The sequence below is a fragment of the Papilio xuthus genome, unplaced genomic scaffold (genome assembly GCF_000836235.2).
Source record: "Papilio xuthus unplaced genomic scaffold, Pxut_1.1 DF828585.1, whole genome shotgun sequence".
NCBI classification, from domain to species: domain Eukaryota; kingdom Metazoa; phylum Arthropoda; class Insecta; order Lepidoptera; family Papilionidae; genus Papilio; species Papilio xuthus.
The window spans coordinates 141,569-155,423 of NW_013530064.1; the positions used below are offsets into that span (position 1 = coordinate 141,569).

At 40.6% G+C, this 13,855-nt stretch overlaps 2 protein-coding genes across 2 annotated transcripts in view; both read left to right on the forward strand.

Annotated features, from left to right (window-relative positions):
* The window catches only part of Bmcp (uncoupling protein Bmcp mitochondrial), a 4,632-nt gene extending 3,742 nt beyond the window's left edge, over positions 1 to 890 (forward strand). The window contains exon 4 of the mRNA XM_013305795.1: positions 867 to 890. Coding sequence (XP_013161249.1) covers positions 867 to 890 — 24 coding nt within the window. The remainder of the gene's footprint in view (positions 1 to 866) is intronic.
* A 179-nt stretch (positions 891 to 1,069) lies between these two features.
* LOC106113072 (myosin-11) overlaps positions 1,070 to 13,855 on the forward strand; it is a 14,299-nt gene continuing 1,513 nt past the window's right edge. Inside the window, exons 1-28 of the mRNA XM_013305796.1 lie at positions 1,070 to 1,447; positions 1,733 to 1,864; positions 3,164 to 3,252; positions 3,441 to 3,521; positions 3,598 to 3,655; positions 5,005 to 5,118; positions 5,289 to 5,485; positions 5,570 to 5,612; positions 5,783 to 5,862; positions 6,121 to 6,312; positions 6,464 to 6,512; positions 6,638 to 6,798; positions 7,228 to 7,267; positions 7,526 to 7,632; positions 7,714 to 7,753; positions 10,602 to 10,724; positions 10,813 to 10,926; positions 11,085 to 11,162; positions 11,356 to 11,442; positions 11,524 to 11,664; positions 11,792 to 11,863; positions 12,190 to 12,312; positions 12,483 to 12,548; positions 12,684 to 12,794; positions 12,907 to 13,006; positions 13,124 to 13,242; positions 13,337 to 13,488; positions 13,531 to 13,716. Of these exons, the coding sequence (XP_013161250.1) occupies positions 1,289 to 1,447; positions 1,733 to 1,864; positions 3,164 to 3,252; positions 3,441 to 3,521; positions 3,598 to 3,655; positions 5,005 to 5,118; positions 5,289 to 5,485; positions 5,570 to 5,612; positions 5,783 to 5,862; positions 6,121 to 6,312; positions 6,464 to 6,512; positions 6,638 to 6,798; positions 7,228 to 7,267; positions 7,526 to 7,632; positions 7,714 to 7,753; positions 10,602 to 10,724; positions 10,813 to 10,926; positions 11,085 to 11,162; positions 11,356 to 11,442; positions 11,524 to 11,664; positions 11,792 to 11,863; positions 12,190 to 12,312; positions 12,483 to 12,548; positions 12,684 to 12,794; positions 12,907 to 13,006; positions 13,124 to 13,242; positions 13,337 to 13,488; positions 13,531 to 13,716 (3,014 nt within the window). The 5' untranslated portion in view covers positions 1,070 to 1,288. The remainder of the gene's footprint in view (positions 1,448 to 1,732; positions 1,865 to 3,163; positions 3,253 to 3,440; positions 3,522 to 3,597; positions 3,656 to 5,004; positions 5,119 to 5,288; positions 5,486 to 5,569; positions 5,613 to 5,782; positions 5,863 to 6,120; positions 6,313 to 6,463; positions 6,513 to 6,637; positions 6,799 to 7,227; positions 7,268 to 7,525; positions 7,633 to 7,713; positions 7,754 to 10,601; positions 10,725 to 10,812; positions 10,927 to 11,084; positions 11,163 to 11,355; positions 11,443 to 11,523; positions 11,665 to 11,791; positions 11,864 to 12,189; positions 12,313 to 12,482; positions 12,549 to 12,683; positions 12,795 to 12,906; positions 13,007 to 13,123; positions 13,243 to 13,336; positions 13,489 to 13,530; positions 13,717 to 13,855) is intronic.

A 13,855-nucleotide genomic window follows, 5' to 3' on the forward strand; every position in this document is an offset into this window, starting at 1 on the left:
TTTTTTGTTGCGTTTCGATTGAAAACAAATTTTTACTAACATACAAATTGTTTTTATTTACATAAATATTGTAACGCCACTGCTTTTTGCATTTCTTCTGCTTTTGTTTGCATTTCCGACGTACAATTTTTTGTCTTACATTCTTATTACTTCGCCTCCATAGTGTTCATTTGACCAGCTTTTATTAAACTGATTCAAGACAGTGTTGTTTATGAAGGTTTTATTGTACGCAAAATAGATAATTGAGGTAGAAATGTTTTCTAAGTCGACATGCACTTTACGTATTATTATTGGTAGTAGACAATTTTATGCAATGCTTTTGCTAATACATTGGAGCAGTTTGACTCTTACTTGCTTAGGAATTAAATTCATGTACCACTTGTTTGTATGGATGTCATGATTTTATTAAATATTTTTTTCAAAATATAATTCATGTTAAAAAAAAATGTTTTTCTATAGCGACTTTATGATATAATTTACAAAAATACTATAATATTTACTCCTCTTTACTGAAATGTAACGAGGAATCGGGCCAGGAATCGGACGTTTCCTTTATTTGATACTTTATGTTTACTTTTGTGAAGTTCCTTTTTAAAATGAAAGTATATAGATGTGTAAGTGATTGTGTTTAGAACACGCTAACTTATTGTGTAAGTCTAGATATGTGTATATATTAAGTAGGTACAAAGAATCAGCCAAAATATTACTGGAATAAACATTTACAATGTTAAAAATTGTTTTCTTTTATCCCCAACAATATTGAATTGTTTTAAAATAATGCACGTGTAACGTTTGATGGTAAGTAACTACAGTTTAAAAAGTTATATAGAAAAATTTTGTTAAAAACATACACGTTCTTGTATTAGAAAAAACAAGCTCTGAAACAGTAAAATAGCAATGAGTTTCCCTGAGGTCGCTGTCGCCTCTAAACATAAATTTGAATTTATTAAACGACCTAAAAACATTATCTAAATTTGTCCTACACTCCGATAACGGTTGTTAAAAGGTCAATGTTTTTATTTTGCCTTTAGAAATTACTACTTTAATTTAATTTTTATAGCTATATTTCCACCGAGGGTATTCCTTGTCCTCTCCAAAAAGGTTGGAAAGAGTAATTTTAAAAGAACAAAATGAAAAGTGGCGTGACACGATGACGTAACATCAACCATCAACTGTGTAATGTCCCATCACAACCCGGTTTATATAAAGATATTTGATGCTCAAGTAATCACTTTACAAACGCTAATATTATGATCAGCTGTAGGAGTACAATTTAAATTAAATAATAATGGAGGGAAATCTATCGGAGTGCGAGGCGATGCCGCAAGATGGCGGGCTGTGTGTGTGCAAGGGCGGCCCCACGCTCAACATACTGAAGGACGTGCAGAGGGCCTACGAGCACAGGATAGAGCTGGTTAATAAGATTGGCGGGAAAAATAAACTGCAGGTAATATTAGATTATTCACGTGCAGACGGTAGAGCTGCTTATATATACGTTCTTGTTTCAGAAACACGACCAAGATTTATTATATGACACAATAGGAAGGTTATCGCATTATTATTGCCTAAGGAAGCTATCTTCTCCTATATTTTACAATGACACCACACTGTACAATGTAGTGATACAAATAAGATACACGGTTATTTTTAATGGTGTAATAAACAGACTATATGAGATATTAAGTTGAGTTTGGTGACAGCACTGGCTTTGTTAACATCACATATTTTGCAGAAGGAGTTGGAGCTGCTGCGGTCGTGGGTGAGGGACCTGGTGGAGCAGAACGGGCTGCTGGCGCGTGCCGTCGAGGAGATGGAGGCCGACATCTCCACCAGGCTGGTGATGGAGCGCCGGCGTACCTCCGAGGTCGGTATCTTGCGCAATTCTGTCTTAACGTATAGGTGTGGCAATATCTTCACAGACAATTTATGTCTATGCTTCGCGCTTTTTTTTCTTTTAAAAGTGTTCCTTTCAATTGTCAAAGTGTGGTTTTTGGACAGAAATTACTGTTAATGCGAAGCCAACAAGTAACGAAAGTGATTTTGGCAACAAATTACTTTAATTTTTTATGGAAGTGTCTCGATTTTTATAATATAGTAAGTTAATAAAGTTAGTGACACTTTTATGTGTCGTGTGCGAGCTGGACGGTGCGGGATATCGACGTCGTTGTCATTGTTGGCTCGTGTGGGCGCGTGTGAGCGCGTGAGGGCGCGTGTGGGCGCGTGTGAGGGTGTGTGGGCGCGTGTTGCAGCGCGAGTGCTCGCTGGTGGCGGAGGTGGGCGCGCTGCGGCGACGGCTGGAGCGCAAGGAGGCGGACGTGCGCGGCCTGCTGGAGCTGCTGCGCCGGCTGCGCGACTACGACCGCCGCGACATACACGACATACGCTTCTATGACGTCACCGAGCGAGACATATTCGGATGCACCGGGTGAGACTGATAATGCATACGAACTCACGTTACGTCACGGCATTATCCTATATTCTCGTATCGTGTACAGCGTGAACTAATTGTAAGTGAATACAAGACCAGTAGTGTATTTATACATTTACTTACTTGAATTAAACCACAATATCGATCCTTTCAAAGTAATGATAAAAGATATACAACGAATGTCTTATTTTTAGTGCAGCCTTCCCAGAAATAATATTTAATGTGGACGATATGGGATTAACATAATGTTTATATTTGCAGACAAACAGACATGGAGAACGATGACAACAAGCATGCTAGAAAAGAAGCCGACAAACAAAACTTAAATCGATGACAACAAGGAATCTTACTTATCACTCTCAGATACATATACATACATACATACATTGTATTTTGAAATGTATTTTATATGTTATACAAGTTTACATTTTTTTATTATTTAAATATACATTTTTCCATAAACGTTGTTTGATATTACCTTACTACTTTCGACAATCTGAGTGAGCCACATTTACAAATAATTCCCTGTGTTTTTAACTCAATAATGACTAGTGAGAGAGTTTAAAACGTGTTTAAGTTCAAGATAACAATGAAAATAGTGACCAAATTTGTAGCGTTCTATAACCAAAATATTTAATGAGAGTTCAATATACTATACAATATACAGCTTGAATGGATTAGTAAAGTGTGACACATGAACTTAAAGTGAATTACAATTAAGAATAATTGTTGCAGTGGGAGCAGAAGAAAGGCGTTCGTGACAAAATTAATGAACTGAAACTCCTCAACGATACGTTGCAGAAAGAAAACTACACGAAAGAGAGGTAATGTATTATTTGAAACAAGATGGGGGACATTTGACACATCAGAAGATGAATTTTACAAGGTTTACATAAACAGCAAGGGGATAAGAGTGATATTTATAATAAGGATTCAGAAGATGTCGGGATAAATGGGAGAATTCTGTTCGCGAGATGTGCAGTAAATTGCGCTAACTCTTTCTATATAACAGGGAAATAAGAAAACTATCGAACGATATCCAGCAGTGCGAGCACACCATCGCCGCGCTCAAGAAAGAAATTACGATAAGCAGGTATTTTAAAAAGGCAGAAAACTGCGTCATCTCTACGAAAGAATTTGTCAAAATAGCTTTAATTATTTTGTTTCAGAACTGTGCCTACCAAAGATGAGGAAGTCATGACGGAAGTCAGCTCTCCCATCGCACAGGTAAAATTATTTAAATTTTGACGTAATAAATAAAAATAAAGTTTTTGCAACGTGTGAAACTGTAAAACCAAATAACCACCGGTACAAAGAAAATGCTTTAAATCGTAATAATTACCTGCGACGAAAAATGTATAGTACTCCCGCGATTTGTGAACGTTTTTGTTGCGTACATTGTTTGTGCAAGTTGTCGTGTGCTCGGTCTAGTGCGAGGACATTGTGCCGGAGCAGGACTGCGGCGGGGGGTGGCACCCCGCGCCGCACGCCCCGCACCCCGCGCACCCCGCGCACCACGCCCCGCACCCCGCGCCGCACGCCCCGCACGCCCCGCACGCGCCCCTCGCGCACCTCGACCTCAGCCACAAGGCAGGTGCCGCACTACATTTATATTACCTACAACATGTTTTACACAATGAGTGAAAGCAGTAGTTTTAGTTGATATGTGTGTGTGGTGCGCAGTGGAGCGAGGAGAGCGTGCGCGCGGTGCGCAAGCAGAACGTGGAGCTGAAGGAGGAGGTGCGCGCGGTGAGCCAGCTGTGCGGCGCGCTGTACGAGCAGCGGCACGCCGCGCAGCTGCGCCTGCAGTTCAAGGACGACATCATCCGCGAGATGCGCCGCCAGCTTCGCCAGGCCAAGGCCAAGGTGCGCACCGTTTAGTACTGCAGACAGTAGTTTGACAGTTTACACATGATCACGATGTTGATTGTAATTATTGCGTGTGGTTTGACAGCGCGACCATTGGTTCCAGCTGGAGCTGAGTAAGTGCGTGAAGGGTGCGCAGAAGCCGCTGTGTGCGGAGCGCGAGGACGGTAGCGGTGCTGCGGGTGCTGGGGGTGCTGGGGGTGCGGGGTGCGTGCGCCGACAGCCGCGCCGCAGCAGACACGACATCGAGTGGGAGTGCCACAGTCACGACGCCTCCCCCGACGACACTGACTCCATCAAAGTCGACTGAACAATTACTCGTTACTGTTAATACAGATAAAATATATATTAGTGCGCAGCGCGTTTAGTATTATTTTTAATAAGATTTTATACAGTTTTTGTTATGTATTAAACTATCTCATTGTTAATAAATATAATTTATGATTTTGTAATTTTCGTTTTTTTTAACAAACAAAAATTATATTGATATTTGTTTCGCTGGACCCGGATGCTACGTCATTAATTGCCGGCTCGGTTCTCAATGGTTTAATTCTACCTGTTGTTAAGCTGTGATAGTTTAGCATTACTACTCTTTTTGAGAACATACCACACGATTGGGAAAATGAATCTAAACTAAAACTAGTAAACAGATTTAATTGAACCATAAGAAAAATGACTTCTAAGTTGATAAATGATTTAATTCGTTCCAGAGGGAGGCGCATCGCGGCCGGCGGGTGTGTCGTGCGCGGCGCGGGGCGGGGCCGACCACGTCAACGCCCAACACCAGCCGTGATGCAAACCTCGCAGAATTCTCGCTAGAACCTGTGTGTGTACACTGCATCATTCACAGTACTATTTGTTTTTGCTCAAAATAAGCAAATATTTTTAATCTTATTTTAAAATCCAAATGTATTATTTTTATATCGCTGGCCATTAATAAAATGCAGTACCTCCATGTTCAAATATCAACGTTAATATCATCCAACATAAACAGCCTTCAAACGAGTCTATACCCATAATGGACGACTCATCGGCGGCAGCGGAGCGCGCCGAGGTTGAGGACAAAACGAGAGGCAGCCTCGAGTGCCAGAGGAGAGAGTCCCTAAAGATGATAAGGAAGTTGTGCAAACGCGAGAGTAACGTTAAACGCAACAGCGAGAGGAAGACTCGCACGAGTATAACCTTCAATGGGTGAGCAATTTTTACAGCTGCTGTATTCAAAGCAATGAAAACATTTGCTGATAAAAACTGGTTTTATTGTATTTTATTTTATAGAGATGAGAGGCGAAAAGGAAATGTTGACAACTTGACCTCTGACGTAAGTAATTAAAAAGTAATCTGTTCTTTTTCATCCATATTTTACGAATAGCAAGTATTAGGAATAAATATCTACTAAAAAAAATAATAATATATAATATAATAAAGATTTTTCATACGTTGTTAATACATTTGTTCTTATAACTAATACGATCATTATATTAACGGCAGTCGTCAGGCGGGGGAGGGCGGGCGCGGCGCATTCTGTGTGATTGCAGCCCTAACAAATCAACAGATGTTACTTCCTCCGAGTTAGTATATTTTTTTTATTTGGGATACACTTGACTGAGTAGATTAAATTAGCCACAGTAGTTGCCAACGTCCATACCACGTTGAATGCACCGGTTCTCGTCCGATCACCGAAGTTAAGCAACGTCGGGCGCGGTCAGTACTTGGATGGGTGACCGCCTGGGAACACCGCGTGATGTTGGCTTTTTATGCATTTCAAAGGTTTTGAATTTTTATTTATTCATATAAATAAAAACCCGACTGTTATAAAACTTTTTAAGGACTAACAACCCCGGACTCCTGAAGGATCCTGTTGATGTAACGGAGGACGCTAAGGATCTGGACGTCAAGCAATGTGGCAAGCTGTGCCATACCACAGACTCATTACTTGTCATAGAGATGGCCAAGTTACGTCTGTGCACCGGTGCCGAAGATGAAAACAAACATGAAGAACAAAGGAACGAACATAATGAGTGCGTGATTTTACATTACATTCTGTTCTTGTCTATTGATTAAGCTAAACCATGCTAAAACCATTTAACGGCTTTGCTTAGGTTTAGCTTCGCAATTTAATCATGTTAGCTGCGGTCGTCAGCTTGCACTTTAAACCTTGTTTCCACACAGCAGTGACAAGGAGTCGAAGTCGAGTCGAGACAATAATGGAGCACTTGAGGTATGTGACATGACAACATTCCAATTACGACAACGACTCCATAAAAAACGCAGTACGATTTTGTTTTATTTTTTAACAGACATTTAAATATAATAATATCAAAGGTTAATAAAATACTTGGCCAGTTATCCCCGGAGCCGGTGGTGATTTTCGATCGAGGCTGGGGGAAGTGCGGCCCCAAATGCCGCAGACGAGACTTGCTGGTCATAGAGCCGGCCGCGCGGTGTGGCTGCTCTCTAGATAAGGATAAGCGTACTATGAGAATACGAAGCAACAGCTTTAATGGGTTTGTTACCATATTACTTCAAAGTAGTAACGATTTGTTGAATAAACGTAATTTAGTGCTGCCGGGTTAAAGGAAAGCTCCGGGGAACTCATACTTGTAGCAATATTTATAGCCCAGAACATCCCGAAATGGACGTGCATATAAAATAACACTGTTAACCTAAATAAAACTTCATAGCGAAAATAGTAGTCATATAGATAATTTGGGTAATAAATAGTAGGATCACAGTTTATGTGGCAGTTTGTCACTAACGTCCGCAGTGTGAACCGTCTCAGAGATTTCTGGAGTAGAATGGAACCATCGAGACATATTTATTTCACATTCAAACACTGCTGAAATCTAAATAATCTTCATTGAAACCTAATAAACTACACATGTCTTGAATAAATACAAACCTTTCCTGACAAATATTTGCAATAATATTTACAGACATGAAAAACGAGAGAACACACAAGATGGTGTCACAGAGGTAAGATTTTTTTTGGTTATTTAATTGTTACAATGAACTATTCTTAGAATTGACATAAAATTTAGATTATACGTTATAGTATAATATGACCATCTATAACCAATAGCTAATGGTTAAGAGAACGGACATCCAACTCCTTGGTTGGTTCGAGTCCCGCCATTCAGATATGACGGCTGATAGAGATGCATGGTGGAGTACAACATACTGTGCCGACCCTCCATAGGGTTAAGGGCAGGTTGATGATGATGGCATTTTCAGCAGGAACCTTCCAAAGCAAAAAGCAAAGATGGTAAGTGTCACTGCGAATGCTTAAAAGTGATGAAAGCGGAGGAAAAAAGAAAACTAAAAAATGCAGCTTTGGTTGGGTGAGTTGTCTCAACTTCACTATAATTTTATTTATAATACATTGTTTTGATGTTGATGTTGATGAGATGTCGTTTTCACAGAGACGAGGATAAACAGTCGAAGAATCAAGATGAAACAAATGTAAGTTAATACATATTTTATACGTGTTTTGCTAATTGGTATAAGAAACATTGTAAATGTATAATATAAATTATGCATATACGACAATTATGAAGGATTATATAGTTGTCGTTAATTTCCGATACTTCTTATTTTTTGTATAATAATTTTCAATAGTAATTGTGTTCACAACATATTGACAAAATCTCGGGTACAAAAACATCTCAGCTACATACGTGGACTGCATCTTCTTCGTGCTAAGTATTGAGTTGGATATTTATGTGGCAAAGGTTGACTTGGCGACGTTTCAAGTTGTAAAACTAAATAGTAAAGTTTTTAGTTGCATTTTCGTTTCGTGTACAGTCTGCAGATCATATCAGTTTTTAATAGATAACATGTTTAAAAATTAAACATTTTCTCAGAATTTTATACTAACTACTAACCTAAATTATTTATTGTTCTAATGTTGTGAAAATATAGTTCCATTTGAAATCTTTACAATCTCTGTAAGATCTGTTTAGAAACCATACTAGTGAAAATTTTCAACAAAACCCACTGTTGCTATTTGTTTCTCGTCGCGATACTCGTCACATTAATCATAAAAATGGTTGCATTTTTTGTATAAAATAGTCAAACAATTGCCACATAATTTGTAGACTGTATCGTAGACATGAATGGGTCGCGGTGTCGCAAGCGCGGCGACGACGCGGTGTTGTGTCGGCGCGGCGGAAGTGTCACGTCTGTGGCGAGACATATTTTTATATCCGTTGCATGTAGCCGTTCTATCTGATCATATTACAAATAATTTTGTTGAATAAAATATCCTGCAAGACAAGTAAAAGAAGGACAGTGCCAATTATTTAAGTGAATTGTTGACCAATCATTACAATATTTTTCTTCATTCTCAATCATTCAATCTTACATTATTTTATATTGAAACATATGTTGTACTTTATGATAAGTGTTCTAAAATTAACGCTTTCTCCATATCCTTTTTCACGTTTATCAAACATTCCATTAAATTAGGATAAATAAACTTAACTAAATTCCAGATACATTTTTATAAATGCCTTATTTATAGCCGGAGCATTGACCTGTCCGGCTTGTGATCAGATCGCGTGTGGCCATCAGCCTCGGCCACAAATAAAATAAACAAAACAAAGCGGCAGATAAATTTAACAGTTTAAACTTTAATTTGACATGTTAGAAGATGATACAAGAATAGCCGGACATACAAGTGGAGCTGTTTCAGTGGCAAATGTCTCGTGGAAATAATTATTATCTAAGCTTTCTGTGAGGCTGTAAGGTCCTTGCTCGACACATTCATTTAGTATAAAGCCGCCCTTTATCGCATTTGTTACTGCAAGCCAAAGACTAATAACGTTAATTACTATTTGCATCGACAACTATATTCTACTAAATATAGATCTCAAGTGATTCCACGATGAGTGACTAGTTAAGCACGGCAAGGGGCCGTTATTAGAAATATCTATATTTGTTATTTGAAGCGAGCCATATTCACCAGGTTAGGGGAGATGGGAATAAAGCGCAAGTGGAGCAGCGGCCGCTTCCGTCGCACTTCCAAAATAATTCCAGCGTCTATGCCGCGACCGCGTCAATATATATATAGTGTACATATACCGAGCTGCAGCGACTCCGCGACGCAACACAAGGCGCACGCGCAGACGCGCTGCACTCGATCTCAGCCGTTCACTGCGCGCGCAACGCATCTAAACAAAACGCGGATATGTTATAAATACAAAGTGCATTTGCGCGCGAAATTTGACGAGTAAATAAAAACAAACAACTTATAATACATAGAGAAAAAGTTTATTTTGCTGCATATCAAATGATTATATTATATTACTTAGTTAACATGAAAGTGAAATATTGTTTTGTTTTTATTAGTTAAATTAGATATTTTTATACGGCTGAGTAGTTATCATAATTTGTTGTGTTTGTTGATCGATACAATTGCATCAAAATGATGTTTAATGGACTATTGGTGTGCGGAGACTCCGACACGAGCGATTTTGCCAAAGTAAGATTTAATATTGTTTTTTTTTATTAAGTTATACATTGATATCTTTGTTGCCTACTTTGTTTAGACTTAGGACAATTTACTAGTAAAGTGTTACACACGTCTTCCAGTGATATTTGATGTTAATGGAAATGACTATTTCCATACTGTGTATAATATTTCTGAGGCCGACTGGCCTCAGAAATATGATACAGTTTTATACCACAACTTAAGAAGATGCCACACGTCGTTTGCAACATTGACGTCGCCACCGCGTCGTCCGGCCATCTCTGTAGATACGTTTTAAATTGTAAACTCCTTGGTATAACTGTAACTTTATAATAAACAAATAAATACATTACATTATTAAATTAATTATACTTATATTAACTAATAACACTTCGTTTCGTTTCGCAAGTCCACTTTAAGTTACACAAATGTATTCCCAAATGTTATGTGGTAGAATTATTCATTGGAGCGTATTACAAAAAGTTGTTGTGGAAATCGATTAAAAGCTGAATTCTGCTGGAAACAAATATTCAGTGCAAAACGGAAACATACTTTTTGCTCCAAACAGTTTTCATTCGGTCAACAGGAAGCGGCAGTCAGTTGATTGATCGCTCCAAAAACATCTAGGTGGTGATATTTCAAAGGGAATGGTTTAAGTCGTTTTTTTTATTACCGTTTGAAAGCAGTTTGGACACACGGTGCCGACGCATACAACCGTGTTAATTGCAAACTAGTTCTTATTCATCGTTTATGTATATTATCTAGTTAGTGGTCTAGTACTTACATAGGCAAGACATGTGATATTTGGCATGTCTAGTATGTTCCTATGTCTTTGTACAGGAGAGCCTCGGTGCTTCCAGTGGCGCTGGCAGCGATGTGAGTGGTGTCAGCGATGGCACAGGCGGCAGCGAGCAATGCGCCGCAGATTGTCTGCAGAGCAAGCTGCTCGCCACAATGCGCATTGTACGTACTTTGAACTTAGAATACCTACCTTCCTTATAGCCCTCGCGTTTTGACCATCAGAGCTATAATGCTTGTGACTGTTTTTCAGTTGGAGAATAAGGAGGAGACGATTCGCGTGCAGACACAGAGCCTGGCGGTGGCCCAGCAGAGGATCGCCGCGCTCACCGAGCGCGCTGAATACTACCGCCGCCAGCTCGACCAGGTGCACATTGCATGTAGCTGTTTCACTCCCTCATATCACAACGGGAAGAATGAGATAGAAATTTTGTAGTCGTATATTCTTCTTTTATTAAAGTCTTTAGTTCCAAATAGTCTGTGTCATGGTGAGGATATCAGTATAAGAGTAGTAATTTGTCGCAGTGTCAGCAGACGCCGCGATGTCCGGACCCTCGGCCGGTGCTCACGGCAGACATGTGTGTCAACACGGAGGTGCACCAGGTCAGTTCTCTACGCGCACACACATTGTTACAATACTATGAATATCAAACGTTATTACGTCTCTTTCATATAGATATATTTTTATATATTTTTTTTTCATTTAAACGTTTTGGAAAGTGCATGCATCAGATAAAATTGTGTGTTGCCAGTTAAGATTTTGTCGTGTCTATCAAAAGAAATGGGATTATTTTAGGAGGAGTTGTGTCAAAAAAAGATTGTGTCCACTCTGCGAGACAATCTGTCCGTTATTGAGGAGCTGTACAGGGAATGCTTCTATGAGGTAAGATGTTAATAAACAAATATATTATCCAACGTTAAATTAACTCGTATTGGTTTACTATTTTGACGAATATTTTTGCAGACAGCAAAGCAGGAGGAGTTGATAGATTTACTTCGTAAGTCATGCGCAGATGTCAGGTCTACTGAGAGACACAAAAGTGAGCAGATTGGACACTTGCAGCATGTCGTCCACACTCAAAAATGGTCTCTCGATAAATGTCAGGTGACAACAACTTGGAGTTTAATTTATTTTGTCAGACGAGGATATCATTTAGAACGTTCCACATCTCTCTAAATCTATGAAATGCATGTACATTTTTTAATTCCAGTCATCACCTTTTTAATTACAGGATATCGCAACGGAAGTGGAGACTTTGAAAGCTGAAATATCAAATTTCCTCAACAGCTCCAACCACGACTCGGTATTGCCACTAATCCATGTGCTTGTCCTGTGTTGCCACTAACATCGTTTCTATTATTTTTTGTTAACAAGATGGTGCATAGTCATACTTTAGTACCTAATTATTGTTTAGAAAATATTTTCTAGTCAAATAACAGCGTAGTTATTAACTATGTGCTAAACAGAAAAGCAACTAATGCTAAATTGTTTAATAATATGAAATTAATAACCTCGCAAGATGGCTTGTATTTATTTTTAAGGTATAATTAAACATAGACAATATATTTAATGCATGTTAATGTAAACAATAAAGAGGTTGAGTGAAGCCGGTGGTTTGATTGGGGGCAGGGCATGTGGGAGGCGCAGGGGGTGCAGGGGTCGCTGGGGGCGCAGGGGGTGCGCGGCGAGGAGCTGGCGGCGGACGTGCAGCAAGTGGCCGCGCAGCTGCTGCGCCTGCGGGACCTGCTCGCTGTGCGTGCTATCTTTATGTTGTTACATGTCAGCTCTCACACAGAGTGCGTTTATTGCGATCTTAGCTAAGCTAAGACTGTCTATTGGCTAACAAACAGAGTGATGTTTATGTGTCCCACACATTACATTGTTGTTTATTGTGATCAAATGTAGACATATTTGTTTAGCAGAGCGACTGTATGTGCGGACTGAAGGACGAGAATATTAAACTACGTCAGAGGAACGAAGACTTGGAGGTATTATAAAAAAATAATTTGTTACATTTACAGTTTTCCTAGCATATTAATAAGAGCAAAAGTATTTTCTTTTAATATAAACATTTTTTTCTTCTGATGTGTGACGGTAAAATATAAAAAATGAAGTATTTTCAGATACAAGACAAAGAGTTGCGGAGAAGAGTGCAAGAGCTGGAGAAAGCTCTGCAAGATAAAAACAAAGAGAAGGAGAAATGCGAGCAACAACTCGACGTGCAGGAGCGAGAGGTAATTATGCAGTGACAGATGAGGACTCCAAGTTTAACTTCATTTTTATTATCTTGAGTATTTATTGCTGGAAGTCCTCGCGTGCCTCACTGTAATAGTGTGCGTGTCCCAGGGGCGGCACATGGCGCAGCAGGTGTGCGTGCTGCGGCAGAAGTACATGGACCAGGTGACCACGTGCGAGTCGCTCACCTCACAGCTGCAGCACTGTCAAAGTTTGTCCATTTCATATATATTTGCTCGGGAATGATAAACTAAACGAGACACGCCGGTAGCACTGTGACACGACGGGAGTTTATGGTATATGATGATGACGGTAGATACCGTTCCAGCATTGCTGACGAGCAAGTGCGGCGAGATGGCGCAGCTGCAGCGCGAGGTCGCCGAGCGGGACAGCGCGACCGCGGAGCTGCGGGAGCGGCTCAGCAAGGCGCAGCTCGCCGCACAGCAAGTGAGCACTGCTCGTGGTAGCATAGAGAGACCTCGTCTGTCATCACAACATATTTGTTTGTACGCGTTTGTGTGTGTATGTGTGTGTGGAGCAGGAGGGGGAGGTGCGCGAGGAGGTGCGCGTGCTGTCGCGCGCGGTGTGCGCCTGGCGCTCGCAGCTGGCCGCCTGCCAGCAGCGCATGCGCCGCCTGGAGGTCGAGCTGCAGCAGGCGCGCGACCACTGCGACCACCTCGCCCAACACTACCGGTAATCGACGGCATCTACCGCTTCGACCGTTTCGACTTTTAGAAATGTGGTAGTTGCTAAAACGGTCGTCCCTCCGTCCGCGCGGTGCAGGGAGAAGGAGGGCAGCGTGGTGCGGCTGCAGCAGGAGTTGGAGGAGGCGCACGGGCGCGGCGCGGCGCTGTGCGGGGAGACGCGCGCGCTGGTGGCCGGCCTGCGCTGCTGGCTGCGCAGGCACCGGGAGCGCATACGGTATCACTCGTCGCTCGCTCTCACACTCGTTACACGGCATATTTTTATTACCCTTTATTATTTTTAAAATCGTCACCCCGATGCTCATAACAAATGTGATATTCAGTGAACAGGAGGACAAAATAAGCGAACAGGACGA